Here is a 25583-nt window from a genome sequence, read left to right as displayed (position 1 = left end):
GTCATGAAAAGAATAAGCCAATGAAGTTGAGGACAAGGACGCTCATATTTAAACAAAACGAAAAAAGACAATAAACATTATGACAGATCTGTAATAAATCTATAGAAACATCCTAATTTTCAAGGGTCAGTGGTCATTAGTAAGAGTCATATAAATTCCAACAAGTCCGCAAGCAAACGCTTTATGAGAATTCCTATAAACAAATTCCGACCTATAAATGGAAGCCATAGAAACAACAAATAGTTAATATGTGACCAAAGCCTACGGAATAGAGTTTGTTAGTAATAATATGACTAAATAACGAAATAACATTAGCAAAGATATAGCTAATGATTTATATGATTGTATCGTTATGTTTAATGTTTAATTGACAGGTCAGGTAAAATAGTAGAGGACAATGATTTGGACAGAATAAGGATGTGTTAACTGAATTTAGAAGGTTACTCAATCTCGTGTACCGTACTATAATTGAAATAAGAGCACTGCGGGAAATGAAGTAGGCGAATAGAGTTGCAGGACATCCGTGACATGTGACAAACGAATCTGCGAGTAGCTCATAGCACTTGTGGGTTGCCTGGTAACAATAGTTTGTTAGTCACCATAATTCTTCTCGTGTGGCCTTACCCTAAAAGATTAATAAGCACTGAGAAAAGAGGTAGACCAAAACGTAGACGGGAGGATTACAGTAAAGCTGATATTGTGGATCTGGACTAGATTAGCGATCGATGGACAAAGGTGTGGAGACAGCGACTAATAGTATCAGTATCGAATCTTTGGGTTCGCAAAGCATTTAATTTATTTATTTAGATAATAGGATTAAATAGGTTTCGATATTTTTTGCTTACAGCAGAAATAAAAACCAAGTTTTATTACATAAAACCCTTTTTAAATATACTTATCCCTTTTTTTAATAAATATATTCAATGAATACTCAATGAAGCAGAAGTTAACTCAAAGGAGAGAGCGACAATCAAAGTAGATATCGATTTAGGGACTATACGCTGCTATTTGCCAATTAGGATAATTACAAGCCTTCCTGGGAAAGATAATTAAAGCATTGAGAATGGGGCAAAAGAGAGAACAAAGCAAATATTGAGAAATCGTTCTTATAAAGTTGGTCAACCGTCAATTTACCTCATTCACAGCGCTAATTTTAGCATAATAAAAAGATGAATGTAAATTATGATTTTATTTTTATTGAAATTACTTTTGAAGATTATGAAATGAAAAATAATTATAAGAACTGTAAATTGGGGCCAATGTAATCATCATCCATGAACTGGAGTTATCATTCCTAAAAAGTATTTTATAATTTTCAAATTTCTTTTTTAATAAGTGCCACTGGATAATTTTTATTTTTTAAATTAAGGCATAGCTGTTATCAAATAATTTTTATTAAAAAAAAATTATTTGATAAAACGTTTCGAACAGTTTAAAGGATTTTGTTTTTCAAACTTTACGTTTTTAAGCCCAGTGAGGATATTTCAATGTCGTTAAGATCTAGCTGATAATAACTACCACTTGATTGTACATTGAAATAAAGAGTTTAATTAAGATCGTTAAGGCCGTTTTGGAGAAATAACAAAGCGTAAAATCAAAGATATTGGGTGGCACCGGTCAGTCGACTTATGAGAAAATGTTGCTGTCACATCTGATTTTCCTTCATTCCTATTTTTCCATCTACAGCTATAATCAAAAAGTATTTTGTTTCTGTATAATTATTTATAATTTTTAAGTAATTACTTTTAATTCTGATGATACTCAATATTATTTTAATTTTAAATATATTATTTTTACTTGAAAATTATTGTTTCCTACGTTGGGGCCGATTGCATATTTTATATTGAGTTTATAATAATTTAAAATGTTTAAATATTCAATTTTAAATTTAATATTTTTTAGCTTTATTCATTTAAGTGTTAGCAATATGCTCAATTTTCTTTTTTGGATATTCCTAAATTATTTATTAATCATGTTGAATTAAGGTATGGGTTGCTTTCACCAAAGACAAATAAATATTTTCATTAAATTCACTTTTAAGTACATTAAAATTGTACCATGTGCACTTGGAATACATTTGAGTTGTCGACTCAAGCCATTTTTGTTTTTTAAATAGAACATTCAAATTTTTAAATTAACCAAACTCCCAATATTTTAAGGAAGGAATTGCCAAGTATTTTTTAATCCTAGAAGGAAAGTTTACAGTTAGGACTTTGATAATCTCTAAATAGATCGTTATCAATAACGAAGATAATAATGTAATCTAAAAGAACGACATTTCTACGACTTGTTAAATAACGATAACAATTAGTAATAATTATATCCAGATGAGAAGAGCACCTGACAGACTAAGCTGGGATGGGGGCTAGATGAGGGTGAGGCGGGTACAGCTGTTTGTTGGGACGGTAAACAACTTTGTTTTCTATTCGCCCGGCCTTAGTTTACACCAGCCAGATAAATAACACTATCTCAATTACTTTACAACAGGCAACGGGTCGTTAAACTGGCTTAATAAAACCTAACCATGTTAACATTCAAGTCGACCAAAAGCTATGTTGAGTAGATACATGCCTTTAGTCGGATTGTTGATTTAAAACGAAATTTAAAAACGTTTCTAGAGTCAAAAGCAGGAAACCTAACAGTTGTCTGTATCGATACATTAATTAATTGGAAAGATAAAAGGAATATCAAAAGATAATTTTCTATAAGGTAATTAGATGGTTTTTTACGTCATGCATTAATAAAGGTTTTAATACAGTGGCCCAAACCTCTGCCATTTTTGGAATTTTTATTTGGTTTACGCATTTCCATAACGGTAGCATGTAATCTATGATTTTAAATTATCGTTAATTTTTAAACCAGCTGCAGAATCCCTAATTCTTGAATTTCTGGTGCAATGGATTACTTTGAAGTATCTCATGCATTCGACAACAAATTAGATTATAATTGGAAGAGATGCAGTCAGCAAAAAAAAAAAAATTAATAAACAAAAAATTATTTATTCATGCTGACGTTTCGACCTGAGTTTCAGATCTTCATTACAGAGGTTAGTAAGGCATCCTGGCTAAAACTTATAGATTAGATTAACCATTAACCATAAGTCATTCAGACAGGGCATGTTTTTGATCTGACTTCATGAAGGCGTAAACCAAAACCGCTAACAATTTATGCCGTTTTTGATGATTTACGTGCAAAATCCTCAACTATGCAATCGTTTCTTGATTTAATTTCCCGTAGGAATCCATCATCATAGTTGAGGCAATTTATAATTCAGTCTTTATAATCACGGCCATTCTAGTCTACCTAGGGCAGATGAGGAAACTCAAATTATGATGATGGATTTCTGTAGGAAATTGTTTTTTACTTGAGAATTACAATACTTTTTAAATAAGTATTTCAAATAGAAAATAGTTTTTGTAATTGGGATGAGAAGTATTACAAATAAAAATTGCACTAATCCTATTTATTATTTTTTTTTACTTTGAAGTATTTTATATTTTAAATACTTTTCTCTGTACATGGAATACTTCTAAGTGTAATTTGTTACAAAATCATTTTAAATAATACATCCACTACTATTTTTGCATTTTACTTACTGAAATACAAAACATTTTGCGTTGTGTTGCTTGAAAATAATAATTGCTTATGTGTTTTGATCGTTAAAATACAAACTATTTTTTCTGTCCTAGCTGAAATATTTTTTTTTTAAATTTATTAATTGATATTTACAACTGCATTAAAATATATACAAGTAACTTTAATGTTAGCTATACAATAGCATGATACAGACATGTGGAGAATCTACTCATTGATCTACTCACTTTAAGTACTCAAGTCTTCTAAATAAAAGACACCAAAAAATTATTTTATCTAGTATTTGGTATACTGAATTTGGAACTCAGCCTCTTAACAAACAACTAAAAGGTACATAAACCATTTGTGGTTTGAAATGTTGACTTTAACCAGAATTATTATATTATATAAATGTAAATTAAAGATTTTACTAGAGTAAAATTATTATTAATTTTCAAATATTTAATTGATTCAATTTATGATTTTATTGTGTTTGTTGAAGTCTTATCATAAACCATAACGAGAAAATTTAAATTGTTTAAACATTCCAATAACTAAAAATAATATACAGATAAAGCATAAAATCCAACTGATGAGGAGTGCACAAATGTAATTTTTGTAATAAGCACCATTTTGACAAAGCAGAAAGGCAATTGGGGTTGAAATTAATAAATTTCGCAATAAAAATAATTGATTATAATAAGAAAGTATTAATTTCTCAAATGATTTGTACAAAATATATTTTAATTTTATCGGTACAAAAGAAATAAGAAACCGGATTCAGAATTCGTTCCAACACAATTCCGATTGGAGGATATATTGAGAACTGATATAATAAATATTCAGTGATATTAGAGGTCCATTTATTTCATTCTAAGGAAATATATTTATATACACACACTAAATCGGATTTGGGAATTAAATGAGCACGGGTATCTCAACAACATTCTATTTTCAACGCCATTAACAAAGGCATTTTTAAGTATGTGTACAGGAATAAATTTTACGGCTAATTGCTAAAGGTAAACAAGCTGATTAGATAAAAGAAAATTCAAAGAGGCATAAAATATGAAAGCCAATTCGTGTAATATTGCATAAATGCAAATATGAAAAAAAAAAACTTTTAAATAGGATTACAATAAACACCACAAACCAACATAATTTAACATAAAATAGTACATAATATAAATTATTAAAAATAAAAATCATAACATAATTAAGACTGAGGAAAATTATACGCAAAGTTTTTTTTTTGTTTTTTTACTTTTCTCTACTTGTGAGGAATGCTTTGTAAGCAAGAAAAAATTCGGATTCGTGTTTTTGACAGAAATATGCATTTTGAAATATCTTAAGCCCAACTAAGCAAGTTTCGTAAAATGGTCTGGAATGGACAGCCTAGCTCATTAACAAAAAGACGCACAAAACTGAAATCACATATTTACAGCAGCTATCTGATTGGTATGATAGTCATTTTTATTTAAAATGGTATATATAAATGGAGGTTTCCTATAAATAATTTTACTCATTTTTTCAATTTTCTCAAAAACAGTTCAGACGATTTCGATTAAACTCAGTATATCGATGTGAAGTTATATTCTTTTATATTAGCTAGATATTTCGTATCAATAACTTCTTATCCACATTGAAACAGTTTAATATTTTTTAAAGATAAAAATAAATATTTCTCATTGTTAGAAGTGATAAAAATAGACAAATATAAACTATGGAATTTCATAATTAACTCAACGTGAAAAAAGGAGTTTAAGCCACAAAACACAACCAACAGATCGCTTTCATATGAGCATGTTTTCTTATCTTTGATAAGCAATCCTGATATTTTCTATTCACGCCATGAGTAATACAATTTTAAAATTATTTCCTCTCCTTTTCAAAAGAAATAAAGGTTAGAGTTTAGCAAAGAGAATTTTTTTAATCTATTTATCTGTGTATAGATCGAAGTAAGCCATTCGGTCGACCAAAAAGCCCAATTGATAAACTACTAAGACGAAGTGTTGCTTATCGTGAATGAAATGAAAATATCTGATTTGAAATGAGTGAGGATTAATTAAACCTTTAAGTACGGCGGTAAGGAAAGTTGTAAAAGCGCACTAAAACAGTTTTTTTAAGAAAAAAAAAATATTAAAGTCCATGGAATTATAAAATTAAAACATTGAAGATTTACATGTTTTGTTTTTATCTGTTATAATTATAATTAAAAAAACATTCGGAGGGAGGAGTAGGAATTCATTTCAAATATGATTTTCCAATTTCGCACGAATTGCATAGAATAAAATCACAGGCATATCTATATGAATATAAATTCAGATTTACATTAAAGGTTGTATTACCAATATTGCACAATAACAACAAACAATACTTAATAAAAGGATTATTCAAGATTCCATTCTTCTCAATAGAACATATCTAGCTATTTCGAATATGGAACAGGCTCCCTAAGTAAGTCAAGACAGCTCTACCTAGTACCAAGTAAAATTTATAGACGCAATGCTGTCGGCCATGTTCGTAAATCTCCCGAGATGAAGATATAACATATTAGAGTTATTATTTATTTACTTTTTTTCTGCCTGGAAATGCTGAATTATAAAAGATTATTAAAACATATGATCCTACAAAACAGCCTTTTTTCAATAATTAACATAAAATACTACTTATATATAATAACATAAATACTATTTATTAATATTGTATTATTACATCTATTTCACAAATTGGGTATTTTATGCTAATTCATATTTACTTTTCCTGCTGGGTTCAAATATTAGACTAAATGTTTTCCGATCAAAGCATTAAGTCAAACCATTTTTATTTGCATTTGCAGCATAAGTATGCATATACTTGAATAGTTTTGCTTATTTTAATTTAATTGCAATGATTTTTTATAAAAATAAATTTTAATTTAAGAATAAATGACCCCCTAGTTTCTAAACTTGCATCCTCTTCCATTCCTGACAATCCTCCGAGGCGCCTGAAAAGAAGATGGCCACGAGACCAGCTAATGTAAATTGTCATTAGAGTGCTACCAATGGGTAGTTGCTCTACACGCCTGTAACACTCCACTTTACTAAGACCATATTTACTGAATGTATAATGTAGTATACAGTAGTAAATTTCAATAAAGATATTATAAAAATAAATAAGTAAAGTAAATGGGCAGAATAGGAAAAGTAATTTTTTTCGATTAAATACAAAACAAAAATTAAAAGTTATTAGTTTATTAATGTCTTATATTGATAGCTTACTTCACAGTAATGCTAAGTGCATGGAAACTAACTTTACTAAGAATACAAGACACACCATTTAATTGTTTGTTTGTTTTTTCGTTAGTTTAGTTTTTAATTTAGTTTCCATGGACTTAGCACTGTTGTGCAGAAAGCAATCAATATAAACTATTTTTATTATTATCCGTCTCAGTCCTTAGGCCACCATCAGGGAAATCTTAAAATTAGTGGATCTAGATTAACATTTTCTTTTTTCTAGTACAGGATATTATGCCCAAGTTGATGAATGGGCGATTACAAATAAAATATCGGAACTAAGATTATTAGTTGATGTGTGATAGTTGTAGGAAGATGGTTCCGGCTGGCGGTCGACAAAGGTGGATCTACTCTTTTTCTAGGCTCAGCTCTGATAATGCCCGGTAAAGTGGGACGAAACTGCTAACAGTTTATCTGAAATTTTTGTACATTGATTGACCACCCCCCAAACCACCTGCTACAAACAAAAAAAGTAATGTGTTTAATAATAAATACGATTAAATTAAAATGATAATTGTTTATAAATTGATTTCGGCACAAAAGACTGTAATAGAAAAAAAAATAAACCTGGATACATTGATTTTTAAGGTCTCTTTGATATTCGCTTAAAGGGTGAAATGGAGAAAAATATAGTGCAGCGGATTAATCAAATGAAATTAGTGCTATTGTTTATAATTGTCTCGAGCACAAAAAAACAACAACATTATCGCACCTTTTTTTCATTTTCGACCTCAATCACATATAGTTATAATAATTTTATAAAAGATTTATTTTATTATTATTAAAAACTTCTTAATTAGCAAAACAAGATTATATGTGCATTAAGTAACAAGTATCAAAACTTTTAATAGATCCTCCAAAGATCATGTCGTGAATTGAATAATGTCTTCAGCATTGGGAATACGCCTGGTGAATGTAGTAATAACAAGCATGAGAATCGAGAGTTGGGGAAGAAAGGGATAAAGAATATAATTATTCATAATGTAATCAATAAAAAAACGCAAAATGTAACATGAAAAACCAAAAATAAAATCGAAAAAAGCTGAGCCCCATAATTAAGATCTTACCCTACTTTTAAGTGGAAAGTGATTTAATTGTTTTATTAACCCCATAAAAACAGCTTTAAAAAATGCGGAGGAGAAAAGTAAAATTTTTAGAGCAGCAGCACTTCTCTAACGTCATCGCCATTCAACTAGAAAATTTCTATCCTCTAACGCAATTTAGAGTCGCCGTAGAGGAGCGCAAACCTTAAAAACAGTGAAAATAATGACGGGGTGAAAACCATAAGCTTAAACAACCCCTAAAAAGCATTTTTTTTAAACCAACTCAATTCATACATAAATGTTCAACCCAAACTCTGTTGGGAGATGCTTTAGAGGTGTAAAAAAGAAAAAAAACATTAATACAACATAAACTTTTGCAGAGATTTACAACCATTTCATGATAGATCAGTGTTGATTTAAAAAAGAAAATTAGTAGAATTAGAAATTAGCAGAAATTAGTAGATCAATACGAACCTCACATGCAGTGAATTAAAGGATTACAGGATTAAAGGAACATACCTGAAACATACAAAAATTAATGATAAACATGAAAACATAACAATTAAAAGGAGAATAACACAGTACACTCTAAATACATGTTAGTTAATAAACAATTTTTCTACATTGAGCCATATTTAAAACAATACATAATTCAATAACATCCAGAGGTATAAAGGTGCACTATTAGTGATAATCAATACTAAACATAATAACACCAATTAAGATAATAGCAGTAAGTTTAACAAAGTAATTGCAAACCACCTTCAGTGATTAAGGGTTCAGAAAAGATTAATTTTATGATATGAGAAAATGACCTAGGGTCAACTTAAGTAATTGCAGAATATCGAGTGTTTGGTTCATAAAATAGTCTAATATTTTATAATAGCCATGAGTAAGCAAAATAATTTCCCAATTTCAAATTTCGGCAAGGAATCGTTTTTAAAAACTAAGTAAATCTTGAATGCTATAATTTGATTGTATAAATCTATTCTTTTAAACAGTTTGTTTAACTTACATCATTTGAATAAAAAATTGGCATAGTTTTGTTATGTTGCAATAAACCAAAGATATCGAAACTGTTATATTATCTCATTAGAAAAAGCTATTATGTGAATGACGCAGTTGTCATTCTTAACACATCTTAACAAATGTGACTTAATAAATTTAAAATTGACATCTATTGCTGTACTACGAGATAGCATCCTTGACATTTAAAGATAACGAGAGTTAAGGATTTTGTGAAACTGGACTCAGTTTTTGTAACTTATAGACTTATATTCATTTCAACCGCCTATGTTCCACTGCTTTCCTGGAGATAGTTTTTGAGTAATAAAATGTAACACGTTTTATATGATTTCCAAAGGTCTAATGATTTTGTTTGTACTATAGGCTAATCAACTGAGGGCAGAGGTGGGTTTGTGTAGCAAAATTTGGAGTTAAGGCTTTTCTATTTCTTTCTTACTGGGAGGAGAAAAACAATAAAAAAGCAATAAAATGTTAGGTTTTTTTGCGACTAATAGTTTACTTAAGATAGAATTAGAGTGCCTTTTTATTGTTTACTTGTTACCTATATGTACAAAAAAATAAATAAAAAATAAGCTATTCCTCAACATATAGTCTACATACAAATCCTCAAGTGACTGGTCTGATTAGAAAATGTCTGAAAAGTTATTAACTCAATGTAAAAAAGTTTTATGTAAGTCTCGTTAAGATAACTGTTTAGTTATTCAATAACAAAAGAAGGGGACAGTCGAAAAAATAATGGCTAACCCGTACACACTTTGTTAAGCCATTACAATTCAGAAATAAAGAAAGTCTAATTGGGATAAATGAAATGATGTATTACACAGATGAGAGTTAATAAATAATGTGTTAGAATAAATTTAAATAATTTAATTATTACTAATGCCAATTTAGAAGAAACCTTCCCCAATTACAGCAAAACTCTTATTATAATGAAGTCATGATAACCATCACTGGATAAGTAAACTGAGGAAAAAGTTGGGGTGAAAGTGACTTTGGTGGGAACAAGTAGCTTATTAGTACGGTTTATTTGAACACTTTACTGTCGTTAAAAGGACACCACTTTTCATTTAATTTTATATTTATTTACGAAATATCCTTCAAATAAGAAATATTTTCAAAGATAGTAACTTTCAGAATTTGTTGAATTTAATACTTATTATTATTTTGTTTTTAAAATTTGCTTGCTAATAAATAATTTTATTGTAGCTTCAAGGCTAACATTGAATTACGAGTTCAATGAAACTTATTTGGTGATACAAGGTCGACAAATATTAGACACATGTCCAAGGGGGTTCTTGCAAATCCATCCTGACAAATAAGAAATTTTTTTTTATATATTTTATATTATCATAACAACCTTGCCTCAGTTACTATACACTAATCGATTTGTTATTTTTTTTGTAAAATAAGAAAAAAAGATTGTTGATCCTATTAAATGAGTTTAAGTGTATAAAGATTTCAAAAAACAAAAGTAGCTTCAACAATAGAAGACCGAAAAAAATTCGATAAACAAAAATCAAGTAGTTTTTAGTATTTTTTGAGACTCTCAAATACGAATTTTCATATAAATTAAAACTTTTTAGGCTAGATTTAGAAATTTTTCTATGTTTAAAACTGCTTTTTCTCCCATAAAGGCATAAAATCTATAAGATATCAATATAGGTAAGAAGGGTAGATATGGATAAAGATGGCAACATTTGTAGTTACATTTGATTTGGGTAACATTATCACAAAGTTATGAATTCATTTCCAGAACGCGGGATTAAACAGATAAAAATTTTTTCTAAAAATCAAAACCAAAAATTGTTTAATTTATATTAAAATTCGTATTTTAGGGATTCAAAAGACGCTGACTTGATTTTTCCTGAACAAAATTATTTTGGTATACTCAAGCTACTCTTAGTTTTCGAATTATTACATTCACTTAGCTATATAGGAAATATATAGTAAGCGGAAGAATTACTATGTTGAAAAATTTCAAATTCCAGATTTCAACGCTTTTAGGTCCTCGAAGTCCTAATAATCAAGTCTCGTAAAATTGTCAGCGTACGTACGTGGTCAGTCAAGCTCGAAAACTAAAAATCTTATAAAACTGAAACTACATATTTCGGAGATGAGTAAGCCTGGGATGTTGCAGGAGATTTTTCATTACAATCGACCAAACACTTTATAGAATCGATGTTTTACATTTTTTCGATTTCCTCAAAACGGCTCCAGCACGATTTCGATTAAACTCGGTGAATCAATGTACAATAAAGTGATTTTTAATAATATCTATGTTTTTCCTCTTTGAAACCGTTAAATAGGGCTTAAATACCGAATTTTTAAAAAATGTCCGCCAAAGTAACTTTGATTTTGATCATTTGAAAAAAAAAAAATAGTAATAATAAACAATGGATAAACACAAAATATTAAAGAATTTTATGAATAACTAAAGGAGTAAAATGGAAAATAGAAACATCAGATCCGAACGAGAAAACCCGATACCGCTAGATCTTTCCCGATAGAATTACAACCGCGTGATCTTTTGTTAAACTATTTGAATCTAGGTAGGAACAAAATTTATACTCGTTATTCTAAACTCGAAAATAACAGAAAAATAGTAAATGATTTTCGCCTTCACTGGTCTTAAACTTTTTTTTTTTAATGGGAACCACAAAAATAGGGACAACTTCAACACAAGCCCACCAATCTACATAAAATTTGGGGACTATGTAGGGTAGAGTAAGTGAAAGTTGTGAGATAGGCTCACAGCTTCTGAGTTTTAATATTTATTTAAATGAAAATTTGTATTTAATGGTTTCAGAATACGCCAGACACGAATCTGACTTTATTTTTCCTCTACTATTTTTTGTAGACTACTTTAGTTGAAGCTACTGTTGGTTTTTATGTTTTTTTGAAACTTGTGTAAGATTAAAAACAATCTCTATCCTCAGGGGAAGTTTCATACCGTCAATTAAAAGCTACTTGAATGGAGATTGAGATGAAGAGCGTTTCCTACAACTGACCAACTAGGTCAATCCAATTACAGACTCCTCTTAACGAGAAGCATTGTGTGTATATAGCGGCAATCTACTACACGACACTTCAATGGTCAGCAGGTGCTCCTCAGTGCTATTCAACTGGCGCCATTACCTCAGCTTAACCCTCGCTAAGTTAGTAATTATCCATGTAATTACTCCCGAACAAGGATCATCCATCAGATCCTATCAAAGGGAACCTAGCTTCTGTCTGAATTGAATGCACATAAAAAAATCAAAAGGTTTTTACTGCTCTAAAAAAAAAAAAAAACGTAAGCAGCAGAGTTCCATTTCAAAGGTCGTATTTGTCCAGCATTCTTTTTTTTTTTTTTGGAAACAGATGAAAAGTGATTTAATTGGTTCATTAATGCTTTAGAGGGCCAAAAAAAAAAAGTTGGAATCAGAGAAAAAAAAGTTGAAACCTCCTAAAGTCACTTCCCTCAATTGACAAACGATTTTCCAACCCTATAAGCCAATTTTGAGGGGCAATACAGGTGTAGAAAATGTTAAAGGTCCTTCGAATAGGACGGAGTGCAGGTTGAAATTAACATTTACTTTTATGGTATTGAGCTGCCTAGAAGATAATCCTGTATACCGAGTTTCAGCTTATTTCATCCAGGCAGGTATATAACAAAACTATGAACCCATAGGGAATAAACGTGGTGCGGATAATTCTGTTATCAAAATTAATATTTATAGAAGATTAATTATTTAATTAATTGCTCAGTGCGTTAACTTCAAATGCTTTAAAATTGTTAGATATGCTTCTGATTTACTAATTTCAACAGAAAAAGCTCTTTATTTCCTCAATAGAGACCTTACAGAATTTTGGTTAGCTTATAATATCACAAATACTTTATGTTTAACTTTCAAACTCTTTTGCATTCAACGGTTAATAAAAAAATATATATTATTCATTTATTATTATTTTATTTTTTTAACTCCCAGCCTACTAAACATAAACGTTTTCACAATATACAAAAATAAGTGAGGAAGCTTTCTTGAATAAACAATAAATGAAGTAATAAATCTTATATACTGTTATTTGTAAGGACCGCCATAAGATCGCAGGATTAAAACAAAACTTTACGAGTGAAAGTTGAAACAACCGTAAAAATTGAAAATCTTGAAACTAACATAAAAAAGTAAATAAATAAAATCAAATGAAAACTTTTAGTACTCCTAAATAATAAAATTTTAATAACGGTTATAAAACAATCCAAGTAGAAAATTAAAGTGCATCAGAGAATATAGAATTAAGAGTTGTACAGGATTATTGCTGAATGTTATGTTTGATATTTTTTGTATTGCATAGCCTAAAAAGTTTTGTGACAGGTAAAAATTCTTCCTTTATCAAATTTGTTTTTGTATATACTTATACCCATACATACAAAAAGCAAAAGCTACTACCCCACTATTTGCTACAAAGACTTCTATTTTGACTTGCTTAAATAACATTTGTAGAGTTTATTTCTGATAAATGTATGCTTGAAATTTGGAATTTAAATGCAAAAGTTCTATAACAATCTAATTTCCGCTCTAACGTGATGTTGTTTCTACATAACGTAACATATATATTTTTGAAGTTACCGAGTTCGACTGTATTGTATAATATAATTTTTTTTTCTTTAAAACCCTTTGGTGATACATATTAATTTTCATAATTTGTTAGACATCAGAAAATATATATTACATGTAATAATTTTTTTTTTTTATATTTTGCAGATAACTGGAGAAACGCTGATAAGTCTACGGGAACTGTGATCACTTTTAGGAATAGAACTATTTTACCTTCTTTAGAGCCCTTTAAAAACGTTTTTCTTTTAAATAAAAAGTTCGTAAATTTGTAGTAATAATTCAGGAAAACTTTCAATTGTTTACACCATTAACGGACTAATTTTGACAATACTGATTTATTGGGTCAAAATTATTTATAATTTATTATATTGCCCCAGTCTCGTGTTGCGTCGTCAGTAGTTTATAAGTGATTAAACTACTAGCAAATATATTACATTAATTACCATATCTAAAGGTACATATATGTGCAATTATGCAATTTAGACGACCGGAAAGGTTATCTCTCCAACCTCCGAGTTTCACCTTTTCCCTCTTAGAGACACAGTACCCATGATAGATTTATGCCGAACATGACTATTTCTTCACTACTGTTGCTAAACGGCAAGGTGTGCAGCGGAGGAGCGATACACCATACCATTCTATCGATTACTTGGAGAAGAGATTTGTGCTGGAGCCTCCATAATCCAAGATGGCTGTGGACAGCCTTCGTGGCGGAGGGGAGAGTGAAAACTTATTGGGATCTCACCTGCTCGTACCTCCATTGATCCATGGAAGGTGGAACCAGGCACCGCTGAAGATGATGTTTTCTTCAACCGTTCCAACCTATCATCCCCGGTCACCCCTTTCGACTTTAGGGTGGGTACGGAGATCGATCAGTATTGTAAAAAAAAAAAAAGTGCGGATGGGCTATTTTAATAATAGTAAAATATGGATATCGTAAATTGGGTTAAACAAAGTTTTTTTTAGCTTAAACAGTAGTGAAAAAACTTTCCCAAAACTTTAATAAAAACTACAATTTTAATTTTTCATAAACAAACACTTCGAAATAATCCTCCATCTTCAGGGTCTATTTTTTCAAAATTTTAACCATACAACAATAAATAATAAATACGATGGAACACTTATTTTTGAATGGACCCTCAATGTGACAGGTAGGTCCATCGAGATATTTATTTTTCTTACATTTCTGGGTACTGAACTCTTTAAATTTTTTCTTAGGAAATATCAACCATTTTCATATAAATAAATAAATTAGTACAATAACGCTTAAGGCCTGTTCCAATAACCGCTTCTGACTATCCGGGACTGTACAGAGCATGCGGTTTGATTCCCAAAACCTGTACAGCGCATGCTCCGTTGATATAAAAAGTAGACCAACAGACCCACCTACCGCTTTATAGGTTAACAACCATTAATTACATTATCTAATAAAAATTATAACAAAGTTTCATTATATTTACAATTTTGATTAGTTCCCCACGTATTATCTTGCATGGGATATGAATAATGTTTTTATAAAATTGAATAGTCTGGTATCACCTAAATACTAACGCAGATATATACAACGATTTTTATAAGAGGAAAGACATTACTATTTCTTTATTTAGACCAAGTCACTAATTGATACTTAATTATTCTAGAAGGACATTAGTACTATAATTAAATTTATTATCATTTTAAATTGCTAATTTTTGTAGAATAATTACATTTGTTCATAATATTGTCAGTTGAATAAATAACAAACAAATGTTTTGGACATACAGTAAGCAAAGATGGAATTATCAAAGTTAGAAGTAATCAACATTATTGATAGAAAACTACTACTTCATCAGTTAAGTGCTATTTTTTTCACCGTCACTTCATTATTTATACCATCAACCCGACCATTATATTTAGTTTGGAGATTCCACAGTACAAAATATGTAATAAAAAAATTGCTAATTAATTTAAAGGCAACAGCTGTTAAAAGGAAAAGTGGTGCAATTCTTACATGTAATGTTCATCAAATATAATCAATTAACTGCTAAGTGCATTAACTTCAAATACAGGTATACAGTTTCATATAATAGAGACTGCCTAATTTTAACATAAAATGTAATTATTCACAAAAAAACTTAACAGAACTTTCTAAAAAGTATGGAAAAAAATAACTTTCCTTTTGAAAAGAGTTATTGATTTTCTTTTTTCAAATAATTTAAAACTGTTTAACAAGAAATTTTACTTATATGATTTGTATGAACCTATTTACATCTGCATAAAGGCGCATAAACAAAATTTTCGTATTATAGATCTTATATTTAAAAGAAAATATTTATTTGATATTTCAAGACAAAAATGTTCTTGAAAGAGCTTTTATTATACAAGTTATAACAATAAAAACCATTTAACATAAAAATTATGACGTGAATGATTTTATTAGCACATAATAAAAGTTTACAAACGAATTCTTCCATATCTGTTACAAAAAATTCCTAAGAAAAATTAAAAGTGAGAACAAGTAATTTATAAAAATAAAATTGCACAATTATTTTCGGATCCAGGTCAATTGATTTAAAAAAGTGTCTATACATTAAGTTACTAAGTGAGATATAAAACATTACTAAGCTCAGTAATTTCAAATTATTTTGTTAACCATCCTTACTAAGACCCCTAATGGGATATAGAGGGTTAGGTTATTTTTTCCTTCTTTTAATTATTTGCTTTCCAAGCCTACTCACAACTTGACATAGCTACCCTGACATGGATGGAAGATGTCTAGATGTAAACGCAGACGTGTGCGTGCGCGCGCAAGAACGTGTTTATGTGTGTGGGTATGTATGAATATGTAAACGTGGATGCGGGCATATGTTTATGCACAGGTGTATGAATTTTTGACTATTTTTTAATTTTAGCAGGAATGTATGTGCATATGTAAATACAGGCATGTATAAATGAATGGGTGTATGATTTAGAAATATACACTGCGTGGGATATAAACATGAACGCTATATTGTAATATGGATAGATAATACAAGAGATAAGTAGATGATAAAATAAAGATAAATGGAACTCGTTATGACAAGCTGTTGATCAAGAGCTGTTTCCAAGCCATTGAGCCACCGTCGCTGATTCGGACCCCATCAAGCCTCCACTTTCCTTTTTCCATGCTCGGTTACCTCTCCACTGTCCCCTATTTCCACATCGCCTTTTTCATCTTGCTACGGGGCACGTACTACAAATGTACTAGGATATTCAGGAAGGGATACATCAGAGGACGCGTTGTGTATACCTGATGCAGCTTTTGATGTTGGTCTTGATGATATGTCATTGATAATACCAACAAGAGCTTTGAGAATAAGATGTTATTAGAATGGAAGATGACCGTAGTCATCACCCTGCAGCATTTGTAAGGTTTGTCATCAAATAGATGGAAAGACATTTGGCTTTCAGGATAATGCAGGATAGCTGAAAAGAACATGCTGATGACTTTTTTGTTTCAAAAACTGTAGCAGCTAAGATAGTTTGGAATATATTGCTTCATCAAATAATTAATCAGGATTTCGGATTGGAACGACGGCACATAAAAAGAAAAAGTGATCGATTTGATTTGATTATAAACATACATCATTAGAATTCCATGAACATTAATCGACCTCTCAATATGTAAATCATTACCAGGCAACTTCCAGGAGACGATGAGCAAAAACAACAGCAATTATTTATTTTTTTTAACATGGTTTTATGATGCCATTATAATGTATTATTTACCGAAAAATATTTTTAAAAAAAAACAAAAAAAAAAAAAAACGTATCAATAGATGTCAGTAGTAAAAGACAGAATATGGTCGTAAATGGTTATGCATTTTACAATGCTAAATAGAACATTCAGAAATGGACAATGTAATTCCAAACAAACATTCCCGAAGGTTAGAAGTAAGGAGTAGGGGAGAGCAAGATTTATTTATGTACTACCAAATTTACGCGTCAGCAAAGAGACAATTTTTAAATTACTAGTAATTATTTGTCATTATTGAGAATTTCAGAATTTTATTAATATTGAAGCGTCAATTCGGGTCATAGAGAGGTAGATACGAACGAAAAATCTTATTACCAAAATTGTCTCTCTTTGTACCCCTTACCTCCTAATCAACTCATTTGTTCTTTAGAGCAGACTAAAAAAACTACTCTGGGAGGGCGGCGAAAAACGTATTAATCATATTTCTAAATATTTAACAGAGAATGACCGAAATAGGTTGCGGCTTATAAACAATGTATTTCGGTCATTTTCTAACTTAGACTTTTATCGCCAGCCTCTCTGTCCCCTCTTTCCTCCCCCTCAGAATTACCAACCTTAATTGTTATCGAAAGGTTTTGTACTAACAAAATAGCTATAAGAGATTAACAATAAGTAAATAATATATAAGATGGTCAGTCATAGTTGCGGTTAAGAATAATAATTAAAAACAGTATCATAAATAGTTATCAATGACCAAAGTTTCGATCCTTATTCCAGGTCTTCATTAGGACTGTTGAGATTGGTAGAGGTATACTGGAGAAATAAACCAAGAAATTCGAGTTGGTTTTATTCAATTTGTTTGTTTCTTTTTTTACTTGTTTAACTCCGCTAATTTTAAAAGTTCCGAAGAAGACCCGTAGGGTGGATCGAAACGTGGTTAAAAACTATTTCTTAATTTTTCTTCTTGACTGTACTCATCTGCTTTTAATTCATAGACGGTGTCAACCATCCATAAATAATTTTAGAAAAAAAATTGTGATGTTTTTTGTTTATGCCTTTGCAAATGTGATTCCATCTGTATTTCAAACATTCCGCACCCAGGACTATCCAAATAATTGTACTTACATTGTGATTTAAAACGTTTTGTTGAGTTAGACCACTTATGCGTGTGTTAGCATATCGTTCCTATGGAGAAGGTTCTAAGCAAATAATATGTTCATGTCTAACTCATATTTATCTTCACTGTTAATTAATTTGAATATAATGTTCAAATATATAATTTTGACTTATTATGAAAGGGATAATAATTTAATTTTTTTTTAGCTCCACTAAACCATCAAATTCCTCCCGAATCCAATCCTTACAGTTCTAAAATCCTTTGAAAAATCCTTAACGCTCCTTACTTTGTCACAAATCAAGTCATCCAACATGACCTCAATGTCCTATATGTTGGCGATTTGGCCAAAACCAGAAACTATTCCTTCCATGGAAAACTTCCCAACCGCCCAAATCCACTTGTTTCTAACCTGGCTTCTCCTTCATTACCTAATAATCCTCCTAGGCATCTGAAAAGAAGAGGGCCTCGAGATCTTCTCCTCTAGAAATGTTATTGGAGTTCTATCAGTGGGTAGATTCTCCACATGTTTGTATCATGTCACTATCTCATATACAGCAAATTCACTTGTTTTATACATGATATACAGTTGTAAATAACAATAAATAAATGATTTAAAAAAAAAATTAATATTCAATAGCAGGCGCAGTCAGATGATTCCTGTCCTGGGTGACGTGGGAGAAAACTATTTCCGTGAAAGAAAGGTATTGGACCACGGTGTGTATAAAAATGGGTCAATCATACTTCCCTGTGAAACATCAGTTTCAGTTAGTTATACGGAAGAGACCTACGTTTTCATCCTGCATATAGAAATCCACACGGAAAATATTATGCAATAATTATATAAATATATTAGGATGTGACTATTTTGCTACGGAAGTATCATTGTACGGTTTTGTTTTAAAATTACGGCGGGATCATGCAAATCGAAACTGTGAAAATAATAGAAATTCATCAGCTATTTTTAATTAATTAAGATTAAAAAATAATCAATATCATATTATCCAATTAATAGAACCAAAAGAACATAACAATGGTAGATAGATATTTTGCTCATTATCATCATAATCCATCATAGAACTACATAATAATTAACTGGTGGATCTGAAAGTAAAAAAACAATAGCCTAGGTTGACTTTTACTGCACCTTAAATACAATACAATTCAAAATTCCCACCATACGATTTGTGAGGTGAAAAAACGAAACATTAAGTTTTCTCAATGTGTTGCGGAATAGTTAGTGTGAAAACAATATCACATATTGAATAAAATAGAAATTCAACAAACGAAACAGTAAAATAATTAAATAAAAAACAATACAATTCTAAACCATGGCTAGCCTATAAACTAATATTAATTTTAAAGTAATAAAAGACCAGTAATTTAAATATTTTAATTTATGAAAAAGATGATTATGGATGGGGTCAAAAGAAAACAAAAATAGTTAATAACTATTTATTTGCCAACGTTTTGCTCCACTTTTTTGAAAGAGATTCATCAGAGCTAAAAAGATATAATAAACAACTAAACATATTATGATATAATAAGATAAAATACAAAAGGTAAATTAAAATAGGGTTAAAATTATATAAATATAAGTGAAGACAAGATAATATACAAATGAAAGAGAAGAGTAAATAAAATAGTATAAACATAAATTAGACAATGATATTCTTATCATTGTCTAATTTATAATTATACTATTTTATTTACTCTTCTCTTTCATTTGTATATTATTTTGTTTTCATTTATCTTATTTAATTTAGTAGATCGAGGTTGATAAAAATGAAATGTAACCATCTAGGTTCCAACCTGAACATTAAAAGTTCATCAAATTTGTATCCACGAACAAGGATTTGACTACAGATAAAATAGAACTAAATTTGTTCCATGATGCCTAAAAAGTTAAATGTAACTGTAAATTTTGATTCCGAGGAGTTTTTGTATTCTGTATGAATTTCAAACATCTCTACCTTAGGTAGTGAGGAAGCAAAATATATGAATAAAAACTAATTAAATTTAGTTTAATCGCCATTCTACAACCCATTAACTTCATCGAGTCATAGACTTCATAGCTTCTGCTTTCGAAAAGAAACTATATGTAACAGGTGCCTTTCTCGACGTACAACAAGCATTCGATAGAGTTTGGCATGCAGGACTCCTGTGAACTGAAATGAGTTCTTCCCAGCACCTACTATCTAATCCTAAAGTCTTATTTAGAAGAGAGATACTTCCAGATGCGACAGGGCTCATCACTATCCTCATATTTCGCAGCAGAAGCTGGAGTTACACAGAGATCTATACTAGCGCCATTATTATACACTTTGTATACGCCCGATTTACCCACAATGGAACACACTCTCACGGCCACATATGCCAACGACACAGCCATTTTAGCCAAGCATGGCGACCCAGCACAAGCCTCAGAACAATTACAAATACACCTAGCTCACATCCATGAATGGTGCATCAAATGGAGAACTGGGATAAACACTGAGAAATCAGTTCAAATACCTTTTACGCTCCGTCGCGGTCTATGTCCTCCAGTTTTTTTAAACGAAGGAAGTTTAACCCGGACAGACACAGTAAAATACCTTGGATTGACATTAGACAAACTACTTACATGGACCTACCACTTAAAAATAACAAAACAAAAGCTTAATTTCCGACTTAAATCATTATTTCATCTTTTAAATAAACGATCAAAATTACCACTTTCAGAAAAACTAAAGATTTATACTTACCTTCTCAGACCAATTCGGACTTACGGTGCACAAATTTACGGATATGGCAAAAAAACTAACTTAATGAAACTGCAACAGTTTCAATCAAAATTACTAAGACTGATCAGTAGCGCTCTCCCTTACATCAGTAACAATAACTTACACAAAGACTTACGAACTCCCTACGTACAAACAACCATTAAATCATTATATTAACGGTTCCTACACACACTAACCCTCTAATTTAAGGACTATCAACACTAGACTTACCAGATACGAGACGAGGTTTACGAAGGAGCTGGAATAGGGACCTCTTAAATTGATTTTTAAACTTCAATTTTAATGGAGAGGCATCATTGGATGACCTTAACCTTCATGACAATTTTTTTTTCTCTCTCTCTACATCTTATTCGCTGGTTGTAAAAATACTTTTACAGTTGTGAATAAACTAAATAAAATAAAAAAAACAAAAAAACATTCAGTTTAAAACCAAAAAATACAGTGAGAGAAACCTTTTGGTTTCTCTCACTGTATTTTTTGGTAATCTAACAAAGAAAAATGGAACTCTTTCTCAGTAATATATCTTAGTTCAAGCCTTTGCCAAATTAACAAGATGTCTGACAGCGGAACTGATTGTGGGTTGAGAACAATACATCAGTAAACTATAGTAGGGAAGTAAGTGCGGATGTCCTTTCGAAACACTGCTTATAATCTATATGATTTCGAATGTCAGTGAAAGCTATCATTACGATGAATGCAACCTCACAAGCTGCAAGAGAGTAAAACAAGAGATGGCAACTTAAGGTAAGGAAGATAATTTCAACTCAATGTATTTCAAAGTAAAGGAATAAAAATGACGTAGACCAAACAATATTGTTAGAAATATATTTATCAACCACATATGTTAATATTGGAGGAAGATAGTCCGGGTGCGGTCAACAAAGGTTTCAAAATAGTAACAAAAAATTGTTTATTGTTAACCAACTTTTCACCCCACATTGCAGGGCTGATAAGAATGACGTTCTGATGCCAACTGGGGTTTGTTGGTTGTTGAGGAAACGTTGGTTAACAATAAATAGTTTTTTTGTTACTATTTTAGGTACCCAGACAGAAGCCACCCGGACTATCTTCCTCCGATCTACTTTATGCTATCAACTATCTTCTTCCAATACACATATGTTAATTAATCAACATATGATTATTTTTTATTTAAAAATCGTCATTATGGGCTACTTTAGCCAACTATTTGGAAAAAAAATGTATTCAAGTCCCAATAGACCTGAGTACCTTTTTTTACACAGCTCTACTAATATAAATCTAATTTATGAAGACTTATTTTTTTTTTTAGGGGTACTACTTTTTTACTTTTTGGGTAATTTTTTTTATTATGTTTTTTTTTTTAGCTGGACCAACGATACCTGCATGTTTCTTTTTTTTTAAAGGCACTATAAAAGTTACCAGGGTGAATAAAAAAAAGTCGTCCTGCAAAATTATCATTTTTATATGCATCAACACAAGTCAATTTTTATTTTATGACCAATTAATAACTAGTCTGCATTTATTGCTTTGAGATTATAAATACTTATGTTTGCTAATCGAATATTGTACATATGAGTAAAAATTCTAACACTTAAACAAAATATGATAAATTTATACGATGTAAATTTTCCAATCTGATTACCTGTAGCTTAATGTTAGATATTAATCGAGTGTGGTTATTGAAAATTTGAATTTCTGTCTTTGTCTATCCAGTAAGTAAATATAATAATAATATAATTAGACAATTAGTAATTAGTATTAGAATAATTAGTAATTAATATAATTACTTGAAAATTATTAAATAACTCGCTAATGAAAATTGTTTGGTGACTAGGCAATGTTTTCAAACTTTTATTAATACATCTGATGGAAATTCTTTGAACAATTTAATTAGATATTCTATGTGAACCTCCCCCAGTCCCAATGTTACGAAGGGATACAGTCCAAGATTTCGCCCCGGCCTACGCCACTGGCTTGCATTCAAATTTTCTACGGGGCTCCAAAACAATCCAATCTTCATCTGGGACTAAAATGAAAATTGTGTCTGTTTAAAAATTGCGATTTAGAAAAAAAAAACTTCAAAAGTGACTTGGACAAAAACATACAGAGGTACACAAGTCAGATTTCAAATCAGTAAGAAACAAAAACTTTAAGTATTATACAGCTTTACACGCAGCTAAAAAAAAAATACGCAAATATTAAACATAAGGTACAAATCAATATACAGTTTTTATATAAACATAAAGAAAAAAAAAGAAACGAAACGAAAAGTAACGAATCGCGGAATGATCGTGATAATGCACTAATTACAGTTATTGCGCAATCAGATATTAAGAATTAAACAATTGAACTAGAAATAAATGGTTACTGATTTATTATTGAGAACATTAAAATACCTTACTATATTAAATTGTAGAGTAAAATAAATAATGCAGAAACAATCTTCTGTTTTTATTCAGGTTATCATGATATTAATATTCCCATCACTTTTATTCCTAACGGATTATTTCTCTCCTGTAAGTGAGAGATTTTCCTCCTATTTTCCGGTATATAATATTTCATCCAACATTTTTTTTTCTTAGTTTTTTTTTAGCATCTAAATTATTAAAGGAAAACAATACAGTGGAAGAAAGAAAAAAAGTTGAACTGGAGAGGAAAAGATATACTAAAAATTATTTAATATTTTTATGATGCAATACCAGAGGTCGGATATACATAATAAATTAAGATAGTGTATAATAAAAATATTTATTATTTCTTTCTAAATAATAATAGCCCTATAATAGTAAATACTGGAAAACACACCATTGGTAAAAAGTAAATTCTATTTTTTCAAGCCAATAGTATTTTTATACTTTCGTTACATTTTAAATAAATGAGAAAAAATAAGCAGCTGTAACATTAATCTCTAAAGCATTTACCTTTAACAGTGATTCTACTAATTAATTAAATGAAACGTATTGATCAAACAAGAAGAATGTATATAATTATTATGTTTCTCGAGATAAGAAAACAAAACATCACAACATATGCTACAAAATTATGTGTTACATTTCCATTTAACAACACCGAGATGCAGGGCTATCTCAATGAAAAAGTCACGTCCCACCACGTATCATGACAGATTAACTATCACATCGAAGGCTTACTTCACAGTAGTGCTGTAAATTTACAATAACTTTACAAACAATTCAATTAAAGGTTCTCTGTTTTAGATAAATTATAACTTTTCAATTATTTTTTTGAAAAAAACAGATTTAGGTATACATGACCACCTACTGAAAGCATGACCATCATATATTTTATGTGACAACAATCACAGATGATAAACAACAATTAAGAAGATTAAACTTTATAATGAGCCTACTCGAAAGACGGTATTCATATTCTCAGAATTAAGTAATGAAGTTTCGAACATTTGTTTTGAAAATATATTAATTCATTTAGGCATATATTTGTAATTTTTACTCATGGACAATGAAGATTCCAGTTATGAAGTTTTTATAAATAAATGAAAGACACCCTCCCCCCTTTTAGTAATACATTATAGTTGGGTTAGCAGGTCACGCCTGTCAGTTTATCGAAGAACAAGACAATGATGTGTATAAGTTATAAAAATTATAAAGCTGGTAAGAGACAATAAATGTGCTTATCACGCTATTCTTTTTTTTTTTTTTTAAAGGATTTCTTATGTAGGAGAAGCAGCATAGAAGACAGTTGACGGTGAAATAAAGAAACAACGTACAAAAAGAGAAAATCAAGAGGGCAAGGAAGTGGCGCTTGACATCTAGTGCCCTGACATACTCAGCCCTAATTGCAGACAAATCGTATCGCTCTTTCAGGTTGATAACTCTACAATTTGACAGTCACGTTGCCAGCGAACTTTCCCACGGTCTTTTATAATTAATCTTCGAGTTCAAGATGAAATCGTCTATATAAGAACATTATGAGGACCATCTTTCCTTAATAATAATAAGACTTTATTATTTTCATAGCACCAACGGTAAATAAACAATTTCAAACGAAATCTAAAATAAATGATTACTTTCAAAAAATATAAGAACTAAAATAACAAAACTCAGACGCACATATAAGACAGAATTAACAACACTCAAAATAAACAGATAAAATAAAAAACTGAAATAAACTGACTAACTGCTAGAATGGAATATGGAAAACAAAATAGAAACCACACATATGTTTCCCCATTTTACTCTTATCCATTTCCTTGTACGAATTAGTCCTCTATTACTTATAGTTATGTAGAATACTTAGTTACAAAACTACTGCATGTAATTTTTTCAATTTATTTTCTTAATTTATATTCGGTTCATTTTGATGCTCAATAATTAGTTAGAGAAATTATTTTTTTCAATAAAACTGTTTGTTTTTTTCAGCTTTGCGACTGTCGCGAAATATTGCCTCAATATATTTGTTTTATTATCTGATCCTCAAGATAACATATATAATATTAACA

At 30.1% G+C, this 25583-nt stretch overlaps 1 protein-coding gene across 8 annotated transcripts in view; it reads right to left on the bottom strand.

Annotated features, from left to right (window-relative positions):
- Nucleotides 1–25583, bottom strand: part of LOC106677846 (CCR4-NOT transcription complex subunit 6-like) — a 398718-nt gene that overhangs the window by 187840 nt on the left and 185295 nt on the right. The window contains exon 5 of one of the 8 annotated variants that reach the window (XM_067050420.1): nucleotides 8382–8410. The exons of the other annotated variants lie outside the window; for them this stretch is intronic. Coding sequence (XP_066906521.1) covers nucleotides 8397–8410 — 14 coding nt within the window. The 3' untranslated portion in view covers nucleotides 8382–8396. Of the gene's footprint in view, nucleotides 1–8381; nucleotides 8411–25583 lie in introns of those variants that run through there. 8 annotated transcript variants of the gene reach the window in all.

The sequence above is a fragment of the Halyomorpha halys genome, unplaced genomic scaffold, assembly GCF_000696795.3.
Source record: "Halyomorpha halys isolate HHAL.00 unplaced genomic scaffold, Hhal_1.1 Scaffold110.1, whole genome shotgun sequence".
NCBI lineage: Eukaryota > Metazoa > Arthropoda > Insecta > Hemiptera > Pentatomidae > Halyomorpha > Halyomorpha halys.
This window is presented reverse-complemented; position numbering and strand designations above follow the sequence as displayed.